The sequence below is a fragment of the Osmerus mordax genome, chromosome 28 (genome assembly GCF_038355195.1).
Source record: "Osmerus mordax isolate fOsmMor3 chromosome 28, fOsmMor3.pri, whole genome shotgun sequence".
Classification (NCBI taxonomy): Eukaryota; Metazoa; Chordata; class Actinopteri; order Osmeriformes; family Osmeridae; genus Osmerus; species Osmerus mordax.
The window spans coordinates 6,234,355-6,249,693 of NC_090077.1; the positions used below are offsets into that span (position 1 = coordinate 6,234,355).

Genomic DNA, 15,339 nt, shown 5'->3' on the forward strand with positions numbered 1-15,339 from the left:
TGGAAACAAAACCTTCAAATGATTTTTACGGACTTACCATCTTTACATCAAAACTTCTCCTTGTTTTATTTTTTATTCAGTTAGACAGTCGTGAAATACCATGCAAAATTGTACCAGACGAATAATTATTCTATTATGTGATGGGACAACTAAGTGGAAGTTCTAGTTTGACAAAATCAAAAAAGGATGCCATATTAAAAAAAGAATTATAATCAAAAAGATCCTTCCACATACACCCCTTTTGTACAGAACAGTTCAGGGGTTAACTAACTCATTAGGATTCCAAACAGCAATTTTTACTGTAAACCAGCGAATAGGAGTGTACAGACATCCTGAAGGTAGGGGCTACGTTCTAGATCAACCACAGGCTGGCTACAGCAACCAACACAGATGGTGCTGTCAAACCATCAAAGACTTTCCATTGTACAGTTCACTCATCAACACCGCGAGAGGGATGTGTGTGTGCATAAGTGTGATGGGGGATGTGATACCAACACATACATGGATAGCGGAACACAAGATTCGGAGCAACTGAGTGACCCCTCTGGAAATGTTCGACGTTCATTCGATCGGTAACGTGTAAACCTAGACCCCGTGTTTCAAACAACGGGTCCTGTTTAGTACATGCAATCGACACTAATTCTTCTCTTCTGACATTCGACAAAACAACTCACGACAAACAACGAGGCCTGCCGGCGCTCCAATCAGAGAAAGGCAGAGCCAGATGTGACTCTCCGGATGATGATTATGTTTGTCTTGTTTACAAATGCAGCTTTGAGCAGAATCCTTTATTCCAGTCAAGTTTTTTCAGCCTCTCTCATCTCATCTCCACACAGTTAGACAGAACCCCAAATATCAAACAGATGACCGAATCCACTGTCACACTCAGAACAACTATTATGAATGATATGTCAGTTCGGTTCATGGTTATCGCAGTGTAGTTATGACACAACATGCCGTATACAGTCTTCTCCTTAAAGACTCAAAGAGTTTGAATATCTACTTATTATTGGTGGTTGTAGTTTGATGTGAAACTCATTGTGGCTCGATATGATCTGGGGATGTGGATTTTTCCTATTTCCTTCTAGTTCAAACTCTGAAACTGTCTTGTATTAATCACATCCTTAAAAAAACATTTATAGAGCAAGTAGGAGACAGTGAAAAGAACCAGACTGTGTTTCTGTGTGGTGTGTGTGTGTTTGTGTGTGTGTGTGTGATGCAGTGCGCTTCAACAAGCCGCTAGTATCTCTTTTCAAGAAGGACCGATACGGTGTCAGGCACTGTCATGGTGTTAACATGGGACTGGTTCTGACTCAGATCCCCCTTACCCAGACAGGATGTGACCCGACACACAGATAATACCCCCATAATACCCCCAGACTGCTCCGGGGTCAGGGGTCAGGGGGGAGTCACGGTGGAGTCAGACAGCGTATTTTGTGCGGTGTGTCACTGTTGTCTCTGATCATGTCTCAGTCGAGGACAGTTGAGTGAGTGGTCTAATGTACTGCAGAAGGTGAATGGCAGGTATGTGTCTACAGCATGCCTGACAGTGCATGTGTAAATATAATTTGTGTGTGTCCGTCGAGGCATGCAAGCACACGTTCCCTTGTGATCGTCTTTCTGTGCTGTTGAGTGTGTGCAGGCTCTCGTGTGTGTGAGAGATGTGTGTGTGATATTTGGATACCATCTGGTGTGTGTGTGTCTGAGTACACTCTCTCCATGGCAGTATTCTTTCATGGGATTGGGGTTTTAAATGCTAGTATAGAGCGCCAGGTAATTAGGTCTACAGTATAAATAAGTAGGTTTCAAATGTCTCTTTTTGAGCTGAGCATGGCTTGCTCTGGAATTACGTACCACAATCACAAACACACAGAGTGGAACTCTGCACCTTTCAAATGTGAAGTATCTGGGCCTGGGCGACCTCTGTGTAAACCTTCTACCCTCACCCCTAAATCCACAAAAATATATTAATCAGGAACACACACATGCACACAAACAGACCACATCGTGAAATCCAACCACATTGTGTCCTCATCGTTTTCAGCTGTTGTTTTTTTTGTGAATCAGTCCATCAACCAGTGTGTATTTTTTCCGAATGACTTCATAATGGAGGACAAGCTCAACTCATCATCGCCCATTGTGCTCTTTCCAACTGCTTCAGGGGAGACGTCCATCTTGAAAGGCCATGCTGACTGACTGCTTGATGAAACCCTCCCTGTGTTTACACAAAGCCCAGTGTGGATGCTGGCTCTGAAACTGCTGCATTGTGTACCAAAAGTTCAATTCGATGTTTGATGCTTTGCGAAAAGCCATAAAGAGTGACTTCAGCCTGTTTCATGTAAGTAAAGTTGCTGGGATGATGGGATTTACACAAATCACTTGGTTTACCTACTTGGTTTCCCATTCATCACACACAGAGTTAGTTAGAAAGAATGAACCAGGACCAGTTAAGCCTTTCATCAGTGTCTATGCAAGTCTGTCAGAGACTAATCAAAGAGGAAACCTTCAGCTGTTACTCTGAATACATCAGCAATCTGTGTGGTACACTCCCAGCTCGAAATAAGTATTTTATTCCTACTTTGTTGGACTACTAGGACACCCTTTGAGTACATCATAACACAGTAACAGCCTAATACACTGCCTGTGAAAACCTTAGCCACACCTATTGATTCATCACAATAATATTGACCGACAAAGCATCAAACTAATCAAAATAATGTTTTAATTAGTTATATTCTTCCAAGTAGCCAGTGCCAAATGTCTTTGGACACTCTTGGCATTCTCTCCAACAGACAAAAGGGCCTTTTTGTAAAACTTAAATGCTGGAATTGATTCCTTCTATATTCATTTGACACTTTCCTATTGGCACTGTATATGTGTCACATAATGAAACACATAATGAAACTTTCACTGTACCTGTACCACTGTAATATGTTTAATATTGTTATTGTTATACTATTTTTGCTATTATTACACAATAACAACAAAAGTATAATACATACTTTGTTAATAGAATGTGAAGAGTAGTATATGTAGGAGATTTCTGACATTAGATTTCAGGTACGCGTTCATCAGAATTGTGCTACTCAAGCATACATGTGCCTTCTAAATGATCACAGTTCAAAAAATACGATTTCAAAACCCTATATGAATACGGGTTCTGTTCTGGCTCTTTATTAACACCAGCATCAGGAAACAAGGATTTTATTCCCAAACACCCTCAAAACAACACCGCTCAGTGTGTGACAGAATACTTCACCAACTCACACATACAGTGCCGCCTTTGAATCCATCTTATATACATTTCTGTCACCGTTGCCAGGTTTTGAAAGGAGTCTGCTCGCCCTGAAAATCAGGGCTGGATTCAGATAGTCTGTCAACTGATGTATGTGTATACACAACACGGCTTGGCATTCGACTGAGAGTCAAAGCAATAATTAAAATGCACCCAATAAATGATCTTATGTTACACCCAGCTGTGTTTATCCTCAGCTTTTTAGCCTGAAAAGCATCTTGCAGTCTTTCACCCTCTCCTGCTCTCTCTCTCTCTCTCTCTCTCTCTCTCTCTCTCTCTCTCCCTCTTTTTCTCTCCATCTCTCTCCCCCCTCTCTCTCTCTCTCCCTCTCCCTCTCTCTCCCCCCCCCCTCTCTCTCTCTCTCTCTCTCTCTCCCTCTCTCTCTCTCTCCCTCCCTCTCTCTCCCTCTCTCTCCCTCTCTCTCTCTCTCTCTCTCTCTCTCTCTCTGTCACTCTCTCTCTCTGAGGAACAGAGAGACCCTGTTGAGTTCCAGTGCTGCTGGCTCATGTTTCTTCTGCTTTCTCAGTTAAGGTTTTAATCATGAATATTCATCAGTTGCTATCTGGCATTGAAGGGGTATGCATTTGACCACGATGTGCCCATATTTCAACCAAACCAACCAATCACATGAAATAGTGCTAACTTCTTTTACAGCCCCTAATTTGGGAACACCGAGGTCGTTACAAGTGGCACAGGGCTAAATAATGACATATCTGCATTTGATTCTCAACTGAGAAACCTCCCACAAAGAGCGACTCGCACACATCACATCCTCGAACATACAAGAAAAAGCCCACGCGCTGCTTCTGTCTGCCTCGTAGGTAACGCACGACTGATGTCGGTGAGCAGCACACAAACCCATCCACGCGGCGGCGAGCCTCCATCTCGCCACGTGCATTTCTCCGTCCCGCTCTATTCCTGGAGAGGAGCGAGGCAGAGCCGTGTTCAGGCTGAGGCGGCTGGGATCTGGTGATGTTGTGGAGGAAACGAGAGCCTGCTAACCCGACAGAGACTGAGCCCTGCTGAAGTGCCGCTGGAGCCCCCGTCAACATAGGAGAGCCATCGGAGGGATGGTGGTTCAGCCCAGGCCTCAGGCACTGCCAGGATGTTACAGTAACATGGGACTGCTTCTGACTCAGATCTTATCAATGATATGAGATGATGACACCCCAAAAAATTGGGACTGTTGTTTTGTACACTGTAAAAAAGTTATGAGAATTCTGATATGATGGGATTTCGAGTGTATGACTTCCTGCCTGTGCTCCTTGAGGTGTTTCACCTGGGAACACACACAACAGTCACAACAGAAGCACTTGTTAAAGTCTAAATGCTTATTTGATAGCAAATTGCAGCTGAATTTGACATTGGTCTGTTACCTCTGTCTGCCTGTACATGTATCATTGAGTCTGTCTTTCCACCTGCTATCAGCCTGTCAGTCTATTCAGCTGTCATTCTGTCCGGCTGACCAGTGGCTTATTAGGATGCTCATAAGGATTTATACTAACATGAACTAATATCTTAATACTAACACTAACAACAACCCTGACCCTAATCTTAGTCATCTCCATCTGAATACTAAACAGACACTGAATGATTTAATTGTGCAATTAGGTACACCTCAGAGCAGTTGCTTGGTGCTAGGAACATTGCTCAACACTGTCTCATCAATGTTAATGAGATGATTAATCAGGAATTGTAAACTGTCATACATGGAGTCTCTCCCTGACAAAGCATTGCCTATGGCTTTGTCTGATTCAATAGTTTAATATGTACTGTAGTAGCTAACATGGTACATGACAATACAAGGAACGTAGATGCTAGTTCTACAGCTCTGTTGAAGCAAGATGTGAGCGACTTCCCATTCACGTTCACAAACTATTGAGCCTCATTACTATTTCTTTGTTGGGTGCCAAGGCCGACTTTTCATGGGGTTGAATTCCATTGAGGAGGGTAACAGGTCCTGTAAAGGCAAGGAGAGCACACCCTTGTCTGGGTGGTGTGTGGAGCCCGCAACGCATTCTCTCACCGTTGGACATGTCCGTCTTTCCAAAGGCCTTCACAGCTACACCATTTTGAGGACCCTTGCGATAAACACACACATACAGTAAACCTACCCCCGACATATGCATCTCATGTTGCGAGCAGCATTGTTTTAATGTGTGTCTCTTCATGCCCTGTCTTTGTGTGTGCGAATGGATATGTGTCAGCCAATGTGAGTGTGTCCATGAATGGGCACATCTGCACAGAACAATTGAAGCTCTACCGGTCCTTACAGCACTTGAAAAAATGTGTTGAAAGTTCTGTGTCTGCCTGTGTGTAGACATGCAGCAGTGTTATTGTGTGATCCTGCTTATTTGTTGAGAGGTGTGTGTATATGTTCGGCACAGCACTCGTTTCCTGTTAACATTGGAGCCTGAGCTCACATCCAAAAATTATAACTTTGCAGGCCAGTTCTGTGACGAACAGACCTCAGTCTGTCTAAATATCATCCAACTCCAACATTGTCTATTCCAGGCCTCACAGACAGCTGTAAAAGCTATGCGACGGAATGCTAGCTAATAACGACAACTAAGACAGTAACCTTTTAGCTTTGAAAACAGAATTTTACCACAACCACTACAAGCACTATTGTTTTTTGTAATAGTATGTCTCTTGTTTTCCCTCCTTTTCATTTACTCCCTCCTATCTTGTCTTCATACAGAAACTTAATGAAGGACCCAAACACCCTTTTAAAGCTGTTAATATTAAAGGTAAATACACACAGAAACCTAGCTTTGCCTTAGCAGGCTTGGTTTTAACTGAACTGTAGAGGCAGTGTGATTGCATTTGAGGGTTCATTGGAACAGTGTTTGTACTTTACATCAATTAATTAAAGAAAATTATTTTTCAAACCCTGGTTAAGACTGAGTTGGATGCAACAGCCAGTGTTTTTTGGTCTCATATTACAAAGAATCAAGTGACAGACAGGCTAAATCAATGGGGGCCCTGCTCGGAAGTTGCTGTGATCGCATGCGAAGACACAGAATGGCGGAGGACATAGGAAGAAGTAAACAGAGGTAAGGTAAAGCTGTGAGCTGTCAAACCGTTTGCTATGATTGAAGACTGCCTTGAGCTGGAACATTAACATCACAGCAGGCCGTACCCACTAACTCACTCTCCTCGCCCCCCTGATTGTGCACGTGGGACACGGGGACCCCGAGGGACTGCCGCAACACTGGAGAGATGACATGCTTTTATGGCTTGGCAAACGGCACCTCCATACGTGCTGTCATGAAGTTGTGGTGAAAGGATGGTTATGATGACCCACGTTCTCTCTCTCTCTCTCTCTCTTTCTCTCTCTGTGTGTATCTCTTTCTCTTTATGTTTCTGTCTTTCTCACTTTGTCTGGTCTTTCTGTGTCTGCCTCTTTGTCTCTCTACGTCAGTCTTGTTAACATACAGTCTGAATATACACACACGCACGCATGCTCTTATGCGCTTTGTCAATACCAATATGTTTTTCAGTTTCTTATAGTTCAAGCTGGGCAACCACAGCCATATGTAATGTTGTCTGTGGCATTTCTCAATGAACAGAACGCATCGCATGATATTTTAATCACCACAGAGCCGTCATTCCCAGGCATCTATTTTCTTTCTTTCTCTCTTTTGGGTTGTGGAGAGAGCGGACATTCTTACTTAATTGGAATCTTGAGTGCATTTGTTTCTAATAAAGAGGTGTGCTATGTTTGCATTCTCTCTCTCGTTTTTTTTTTCTTCTTCCTCTCTTCATACATTCCCGGAGAGTGGTTTTAAATGCGAGTGCCTGCCTGCTCGTGCTGTGCCCCCCCCCCCTCTCTCTCCAACCAACCTCCTCGTTGCCTCAGGATAGCTGGCAAACACAGCTGCTGCATCTTTCCTATTCATAACGACTCAACAAAACAAAAACTCACTGATTCAGGTGTACAGAAACGCTTTATGTGCTGTCAAGCAGCTTTACAAAGGTGTTGATATGGCTGTTGCAAGGCTTCCAGCCCTTCCAGTGACAACTTATTGGCACAAAGAAAAAGTATACATGTTTTACATACATACGCTAACGAGCTGTAAGTAAGATGCCTCAGGTGATGGCTTGTTGCTTCCCAAACTCTAAAGACCATAACCTGTATGTAAATATTGGATTCAAATTCAATTAAGATCCCAATCACGTGAAATCAAGACATTGTAACATTATACAACTGTTCCCATTAAAACCAATCGCTTGAAAATGAAAGCGATCGGATCAACATGGAGAACTTGACGAGAACATGTATTTATGTGATGCCTGGCCCCATGTTGTTCAGAACTGTAATCCACCTGCAAATCATAAATAGCTGAATGCACTAACAGGGTTTTCCCATGGCGCACTGCCATCCGACAGCCTTTAGGGCAGCACTGGGCCCAGGGAAGGGTCAAAGGGTGTGATTGGTCGATGAAGTCACCCTTCATCCCATTTCCTACTCTTGTTGGCATGTTATGTGAATCGGAATGGTTTCAATTGATATCCCCTTATCCAGAGGAGTTGTTCTCATCCAAGAGTCTTTCTAAATTATATGTTGTAGTTTACTGTGAGTTGAGAGGCTAAAATCACTCAAACTTTATGCATTTTCACACATTGAAGCAAAGCTATTATTGTCCAAAGAGGGTTAACAGGTTGAAAAATACCAAAAGGAGCATTACCTTTAAGTATCACCGAGGTAAACAATTGGCCCATCTGATCCATATTAGAACATGATGTTAGATAGAAAGGAAATATGGTCATGCTTGGATGAGGGTGTTGGCATCCTATATGCATATGTATTTCATTAGGTAACACAGATGCTTGCAGTATAACCTCCTTCAGGTTTTAATGGCATATCTTTACAATCGCAACAGTACTTGAAGATGAGAACAATTTCACACAATCAGCTATGGTGCACTGATCAAATTATGTCATGATGTTAAATCATTTCTGGTCAAATCTTAAACAATGAGGAAAAGGCAATGTATTCAATTAGATCTTATATCTGGTAATGCTTGTCCTGGGATATAGCATGTGTCCATGTCCCTACACGCAGCAATGTTCAAGCCAAGCAGAGCCAACATTAAGTCAATAGAGAGATGACCTGCCTTCAGTTCATTTAAACTATTTGCATGTATAACTTTGTGTCTGTAGTGGGTGGATGCTGCAGTTAGTTGTCTTTACGTGATTGGCAGGGGTCCTGCCTATCGAGAATTAGACCACCCACGTGGACACAGCGCCGCTGGTTAATAGGAACAGGCATGTAATTGTGAGCCCTAGTTCCAACATTGAGCAGGATGCCCACGACCAAGACGGATTACGGCGAGCCTAACCATTCTTTCTCCGGATGATAAGGCTTTTACTTTTATCTTTGTTAGAAGTGACAACTGTCGAGTCGAAGGGGGGCGGGTATCAATTTCCCGAACCTTTCCCGATCAAAATATGGTAAGCGGGTGGCAAGTTTTAAGTTTACAAATCGGTGGTCGCGATGCTGTATGTAGCCCAGGTGTGACATATTGGCAGACGGTGGTGCACAGGGTGAAAATGTATATGCTCTGTAACAAAGTACGTAAATGATCGTGGCTGATTACAGTATCAACGATACTGATACTTAGAAAATGTTTTAACCTCTAAGAATACTGTAGCTTATTTATAGTGTAAAAAATGTTGCGCTTCACAGACGTTATGTAGGCTAAACTAAAGTAGCCTAATTTATGCTATGTGAGATCATCAACCAGTCTTTCTCCATCCTTCGCCGTTTAAAATTATATTGTATAAACTATGGACTGACACAACACAAATGCTATAAATATATGGGCTTCATTATAAAGGGAAGACAAATTGAATCATACGACTCTCAAAATGGAGAACGTTTCAGCGTATCTGTGCCATCTGTTGATGGACAAACGCATCATTCTTATTTAGTACTTGTGTTCTAAACAAAATAAAAGCTGCCTATATAGGCATGTTTTAGCATATATAATATTTTTATGGCATATGTTTTGAATTACGTTGCAATTGATCATGATGATAAAGACAAGGTCCTATACGTGAATAGAACATTAACATTTGATTGTAACCAGTCTCTCAAAAGCTTGTCAATATTGACCTTGACAGTCCAGTGTGCAAACAAGTGTCCTTACAATTTAAGTCATATAGGCCTACTAAAATCCATGTAGTTATACAACCTGAGTTATACTTTTGAACTTTCATAAGACTCAATCTGATTGACTATGAACATGTTTAATACGGTAATTTTCTATTTCTGTCTGTATATTGCACGAAAGCCCACATGGTCATGATCCGTGCAGTCATCGCAGTCCAACTCATTTTTTGTTTTTGTAAGTTAGTACCTATAGGCTATGTATATTGAGCAACACAATGAAAAAGATGAACAATATAGGCTTACTTTGTAATTTTTTCTCTGGCTATTAATCCAAATAACTGCCATTTTCCAAATGATGAGGTGTGAGTTTATTACATAGGCCATTGTTCAAGGCTATATGATGCAAAGAAAAAGTTATAGACAGATGATGTATTCCGCACTGTAAAAAGATGTTATAACACTGAGACTGTAAATTTGGGACCTCCCCTAAACCGCTGTAATTTGAGGCTATGAAAAGCTACAGAACTAAGTTAAAAGCTCCAGCTACAGAACTGACATTCCTTGAGCCCCCTCCGGCGAACAGACCGCGTATTTTTCCAAGGAAGTATGTTTTCTCCGCAAAAATACTCTCCAAAGTAATGCAATTCTGTGCGGAAAATCACGACTCCGGTCGCGGTTGCGCGCAAACGCACACGAGGACTTGCTTTTTCAAAGGCTCTCTCGAAGTTTGAGATGCACACACGAGTTCTCTGCTTGGGTGGTCTCTCTACTTTACTGAGCTGTTGCTAAGCAGCTAATAATAGTCGTGTTTGCTGAGTAATTTTTGCCCTTCTGGAACCAATCAGATGCGAGAAAGTCCGGCTATCTGACAGCCCTGGAGGCGGGATTTCGTTTTTTTTTGCGTTCTCCCCTCCTCCTCCTGTCTCCAAATGGAGAGTGGTCTTTTTTCTCATCTATTGAATCTCAGAGTTCGCCGTGTCGCGCGGCCCAGGGGAAGACCGCAGAGAACTCACAGAATGCTCCGATCGTCGAACTTTCCGAGCTACCGTTTTATGTATGGGAAGCGCTTCTTCCACTTCGGCTTTTAACGGAATACACTTTTTTGGAGTAACGGTGAATGTGCGAAGCGGTGGAGACCTCCGGATCACGAAATGTTGGGATGGAAGGCTCAGACTTTGACTCGCCGTCTGCAGCAGGAGTATGAAGTACTTCACGGGTGTGAGATCACCGAGAGTGAAACTGTGTTGCCTTGGGATATCACTGCACGCTTTCGGGGAAATATTATAACGTGGAAAACAATAACCACCCCGCAGTCTCCGCACCATGGCCTCGCCTGCTAATGCCTCCTTCGAGCAGGAAAACAGGGACCCCGATCGGCCAAGGATAACGCGGAGAAACAGGGGGAACTATCGCACAACAGCGCCGGATTTAGAGTATTTGCAGCGACCAAGCTACTGCGATGCAGCTTTTGCATTGGAGCAAATATCAGAGGTGCTTGTTCTTGGAATTGATAGGGCAGTACTATGTTCAAACCTTTACCTAAATTGTAAAACTTCCCAACTTTGTCAAGTCGCTGCTAGGTAACGGGATAGCTCCGGACGGGACGGACAGGGCAGAGGGGAGAGGGTTTCGGGGGACAAGGCTATAGTGCAGTTGTCTATTATCTTACATGAAATGTTAAGAGAATGCATGCTACTTACTGCAGCTTTTCAGGATTCGCTATAGGGAATGCAAAATGTCATAAGAGGACACATTTCCCCGATATCAAGCTGTAGCATACCGCATTTTCACCCTCCTTGGGGTTCAAGCTAATAAGCTAACTAAAATAGACTATAATTATTCTATTTAGTCGTAGCCTGATACAAAACATTGTCGAAAATGTCGGGGCATGTATGGGATTTGATCTTTACTGTGAAGTCGTTCTACCCGCTCCCCTCGCTAAAGCAAAAATCCATGTGGCTGCCCTCTTCCGTTCACAAATATTGTCCTTACTCCCTCCGTGATGGCTACTCCACTCCTCAACTCGGATCACACAGGCTGCTCTATGGGAATAGAATTGCTGTGTGATGTGTGCGGTTTGCGGAGACGAGCCGCGAATCGTGCACCTTAAAACGGAAGAGCTTTTAATATCATCATCATTTGATACGGTGTATCATGTCGTGCCTTGTTACTGTCAATGACGGCTGGCCACGCTGCCGATAAGTCTCGCACGCACGCACGCCTGTGTGTGCTGTCCAAAACGTTGTCTTCTGTTGCTGGCTATCTCTTTTCCTCCCTCAACGTAGGAGGTCCAACCACGGCCCTCTTGGCCAAAAATAGCAGCCAAAATGTTGAGCATAAAACACTAATGTGTCCTATCATAGTCAAAAGGGCCGTTTATCCACATCTTGGGCTCGGTCACTAAATTCACAGGTAACCCAAGGGATATAGCTTACCTGTTGTCATGTAGACGAGATGGTTTCTGTAGCGTATGTGTTCAGCAGTTTATGCTGGAGGAGCTTATTTGGTATAACATGGAGACTCTCTTGTGTTGTCGCAGGGGAAGGCGACTGGAAGGAAAGCACCGCTATGGCTGAGAGCGAAGTTTCAGAGACTCTTGTTCAAGTTGGGCTGTTACATACAAAAGAACTGCGGAAAGTTTTTGGTTGTTGGCCTCATGATATTCGGAGCTTTTGCTGTCGGCTTGAGGGCAGCTAATTTGGAGACCGATGTGGAGAAACTCTGGGTTGAAGGTAAGAAACACCTTTGTTAATCATTTCAACGTTTTGAAGATATATTACATGTTTTTCTATACCCAAGTTTAGGGCGTAAGGATGGGGCAGGGTGGGTGGGGTGGAGTGCAGTGGGGGGTCTGCCAAAAGCTGAAGGATTGTTTATTGTATAGAAGTCTGGCAAGGAGCCAGCTCAAACAAGTTTTTTTGTATTTTGTATTTTATTTAACAGTCAGGTTTATGTTGCTTCGGACATGCAAACTGAACGGGTTGCTGTGTAAACACTGTACAGATGATACATTCACTGCCAATTGTATTTCAAATTCAAGTTGTCAATACGTTTCGGAGAAGTTTAGGAGAGGAAATTTGGTCAAAGCCGCCATTTTGTGAGTGTGTGTGAGTGTGTGTGTGTGTGTGTGTCTGCCTGCCCCCAGCAGCTGAATGTGATCCGCGCACAGCTCAGAGACTGTGTGTGGTCCCCTCTTGGACAGCTCTCAACTTTCCAAAAAGATTTGTCTCTGGCTGTAGGGAAAAAGCGGAGTGCGGACAGAAACCCCATGTTTGTAAAGTAGAAATACAGCATCGGGCTATCCTTTTCAGAAGTACTTTGTGAAGAATATGTATATTTTGTTAGAAAGCAGAACATTACAGTCTGGGTGGTGAACTGAAGGAGTCTAGTAAGGGGGATGGGCAGATGTTTTTTCTCTCTCTCCTTTGATCTGCATTCCAGCAGTTTAAGACGAGGGTATTTGTGTCACGAATGGATCACCCATTCACTTTCTTGTTTTAACGGGGGCGTTTTGAAAAAACATGACAACAGTTCCATTTTGAACGCAAATAAACAATGTTGTTTGATTGTTTACCTCGGTTAATCTATTGCCAAGGCTTGCGAGTTGAGTTTCCGACTTGTAGTAAAAACAGGGAGGCCTAAGGCATCAATGTACAGTTAGACTAAATGGAATCGATCTGAAATGCCGAACCGTTATTTGGATCAAGGTTAACGGCGTTTGCCTGACAGCGGGTTTAGCATAAAGACTGCATTGCGTGCCACGGGCTTTGACAGTCAGGGTGTTTGTCCAGTCAGTGACGCAAGCGCAGTAGGCGGCCGCGACTTAAGCAAGTGCTGTCATTTTTCGTCTAGAAGTATTTTCAGACATATACAATGTATTCAATGTGTTCGTATTTATCAAAGGTTTATTACACAATACGTTAACACAACTATTTTCAAAGGCTTGAATGACAAGGATGTGTATTTCCACCTCACTCATTTGCAGAAACGTATCACTTGAATGGTATCAAATTTGCACAAATCTGTCTCTATCTGTAGTTACACAAGTACAATAACAGAATAGTAGATACAGTTAGGTCCATAAGTATTTGGACATTGACACAATTTATCATTTTGGCTCTGTATACCACCACAATGGATTTGAAATGAAGCAATCAAGATGTGCTTTAAGTGCAGACTTTCAGCTTTAATTTCAGGGTATTTACATCCAAATCAGGTGAACGGTGTAGGAATTACAACACATTTTATATGTGCCCCCCCCCTTTTTAAGGGACCAAAAATAATTGGACAAACTAACATAATCATAAATCTAATTGTCACTTTTAATACTTGGTTGCAAATCCTTTGCAGTCAATGACAGCCTGAAGTCTGGAACCCATAGACATCACCAGACGCTGGGTTTCGTCCCTGGTGATGCTCTGCCAGGCCTCTACTGCAACTGTCTTCAGTTCCTGCTTGTTCTTGGGGCATTTTCCCTTCAGTTTTGTCTTTAGCAAGTGAAATGCATGCTCAATTGGATTTAGGCCAGGTGATTGACTTGGCCATTGCAGACCATTCCACTTCTTTGCCTTAAACTCTTTGGTTGCTTTCGCAGTATGCTTCGGGTCATTGTCCATCTGCACTGTGAAGCGCCGTCCTATGAGTTCTGAAGCATTTGGCTGAATCTGAGCAGATAATATTGCCCGAAACACTTCAGAATTCATCCTACTGCTTTTGTCAGCAGTCACATCATCGATAAATACAAGGGAACCAGTTCCATTGGCAGCCATACATGCCCACGCCATAACACTACCTCCACCATGCTTCACTGATGAGGTGGTATGCTTTGGATCATGAGCAGTTCCTTCCCTTCTCCATACTCTTCTCTTCCCATCATTCTGGTACAAGTTGATCTTGGTCTCATCTGTCCATAGGATGTTGTTCCAGAACTGTACAGGCTCTTTTAGATGTTTTTTGGCAAACTCTAATCTGGTCTTCCTGTTTTTGAGACTCACCAATGGTTTACATCTTGTGGTGAACCCTCTGTATTTACTCTGGTGAAGTCTTCTCTTAATTGTTGACTTTGACACAGATACACCTACCTCCTGGAGAGTGTTCTTGATCTGGCCAACTGTTGTGAAGGGGTTTTTCTTCACCAGGGAAAAAATTCTTCTGTCATCCACCACAGTTGTTTTCCGTGGTCTTCCAGGTCTTTTGGTGTTGCTGAGCTCACCAGTGCGTTCTTTCTTTTTAAGAATGTACCAAACAGTTGATTTGGCCACACCTAATGTTTTTGCTATCTCTCTGATAGGTTTGTTTTGATTTTTCATCCTAACGATGGCTTGCTTCACTGATGGTGACAGCTCTTTGGACTTCATGATGAGAGTTGACAGCAACAGATTCCAAACACAAATACCATACTTGAAATTAACTCTAGACCTTTTATCTGCTCCTTTTCAATGAAATAACGAACTCCCTTGAGGGAATAACATACACCTGGCCATGGAACAGCTGAGCAGCCAATTGTCCAATTACTTTTGGTCCCTTAAAAAGGGGGGGGGGCACATATAAAATGTGTTGTAATTCCTACACCGTTCACCTGATTTGGATGTAAATACCCTGAAATTAAAGCTGAAAGTCTGCACTTAAAGCACATCTTGATTGTTTCCTTTCAAATCCATTGTGGTGGTATACAGAGCCAAAATGATGAAAATTGTGTCAATGTCCAAATACTTATGGACCTAACTGTATATACCACATCACCGTATCTGTGTATGTATGTATATATACACATGCACGCACGCACACACACATACACAAGCAAACAGTGAGTTGTGGAGCGCTTCTAGGTCCCAGGACGTGACAGGTTCCAGATGCTGCTTGGGGAGGGATGTGTTTGTTTAGATTAGGCTGCACAGCTGAGGGATAGATTAGTCTTGCCTTGACA

General features: G+C 42.9%; 1 protein-coding gene across 1 annotated transcript in view; it reads left to right on the forward strand.

Annotated features, from left to right (window-relative positions):
- Window positions 1–10,641: 10,641 nt before the first annotated feature.
- The window catches only part of ptch1 (patched 1), a 21,847-nt gene continuing 17,149 nt past the window's right edge, over window positions 10,642–15,339 (forward strand). The window contains 3 exon segments of the mRNA XM_067230970.1: window positions 10,642–10,904; window positions 11,953–12,145; window positions 12,653–12,692. Coding sequence (XP_067087071.1) covers window positions 10,737–10,904; window positions 11,953–12,145; window positions 12,653–12,692 — 401 coding nt within the window. The 5' untranslated portion in view covers window positions 10,642–10,736.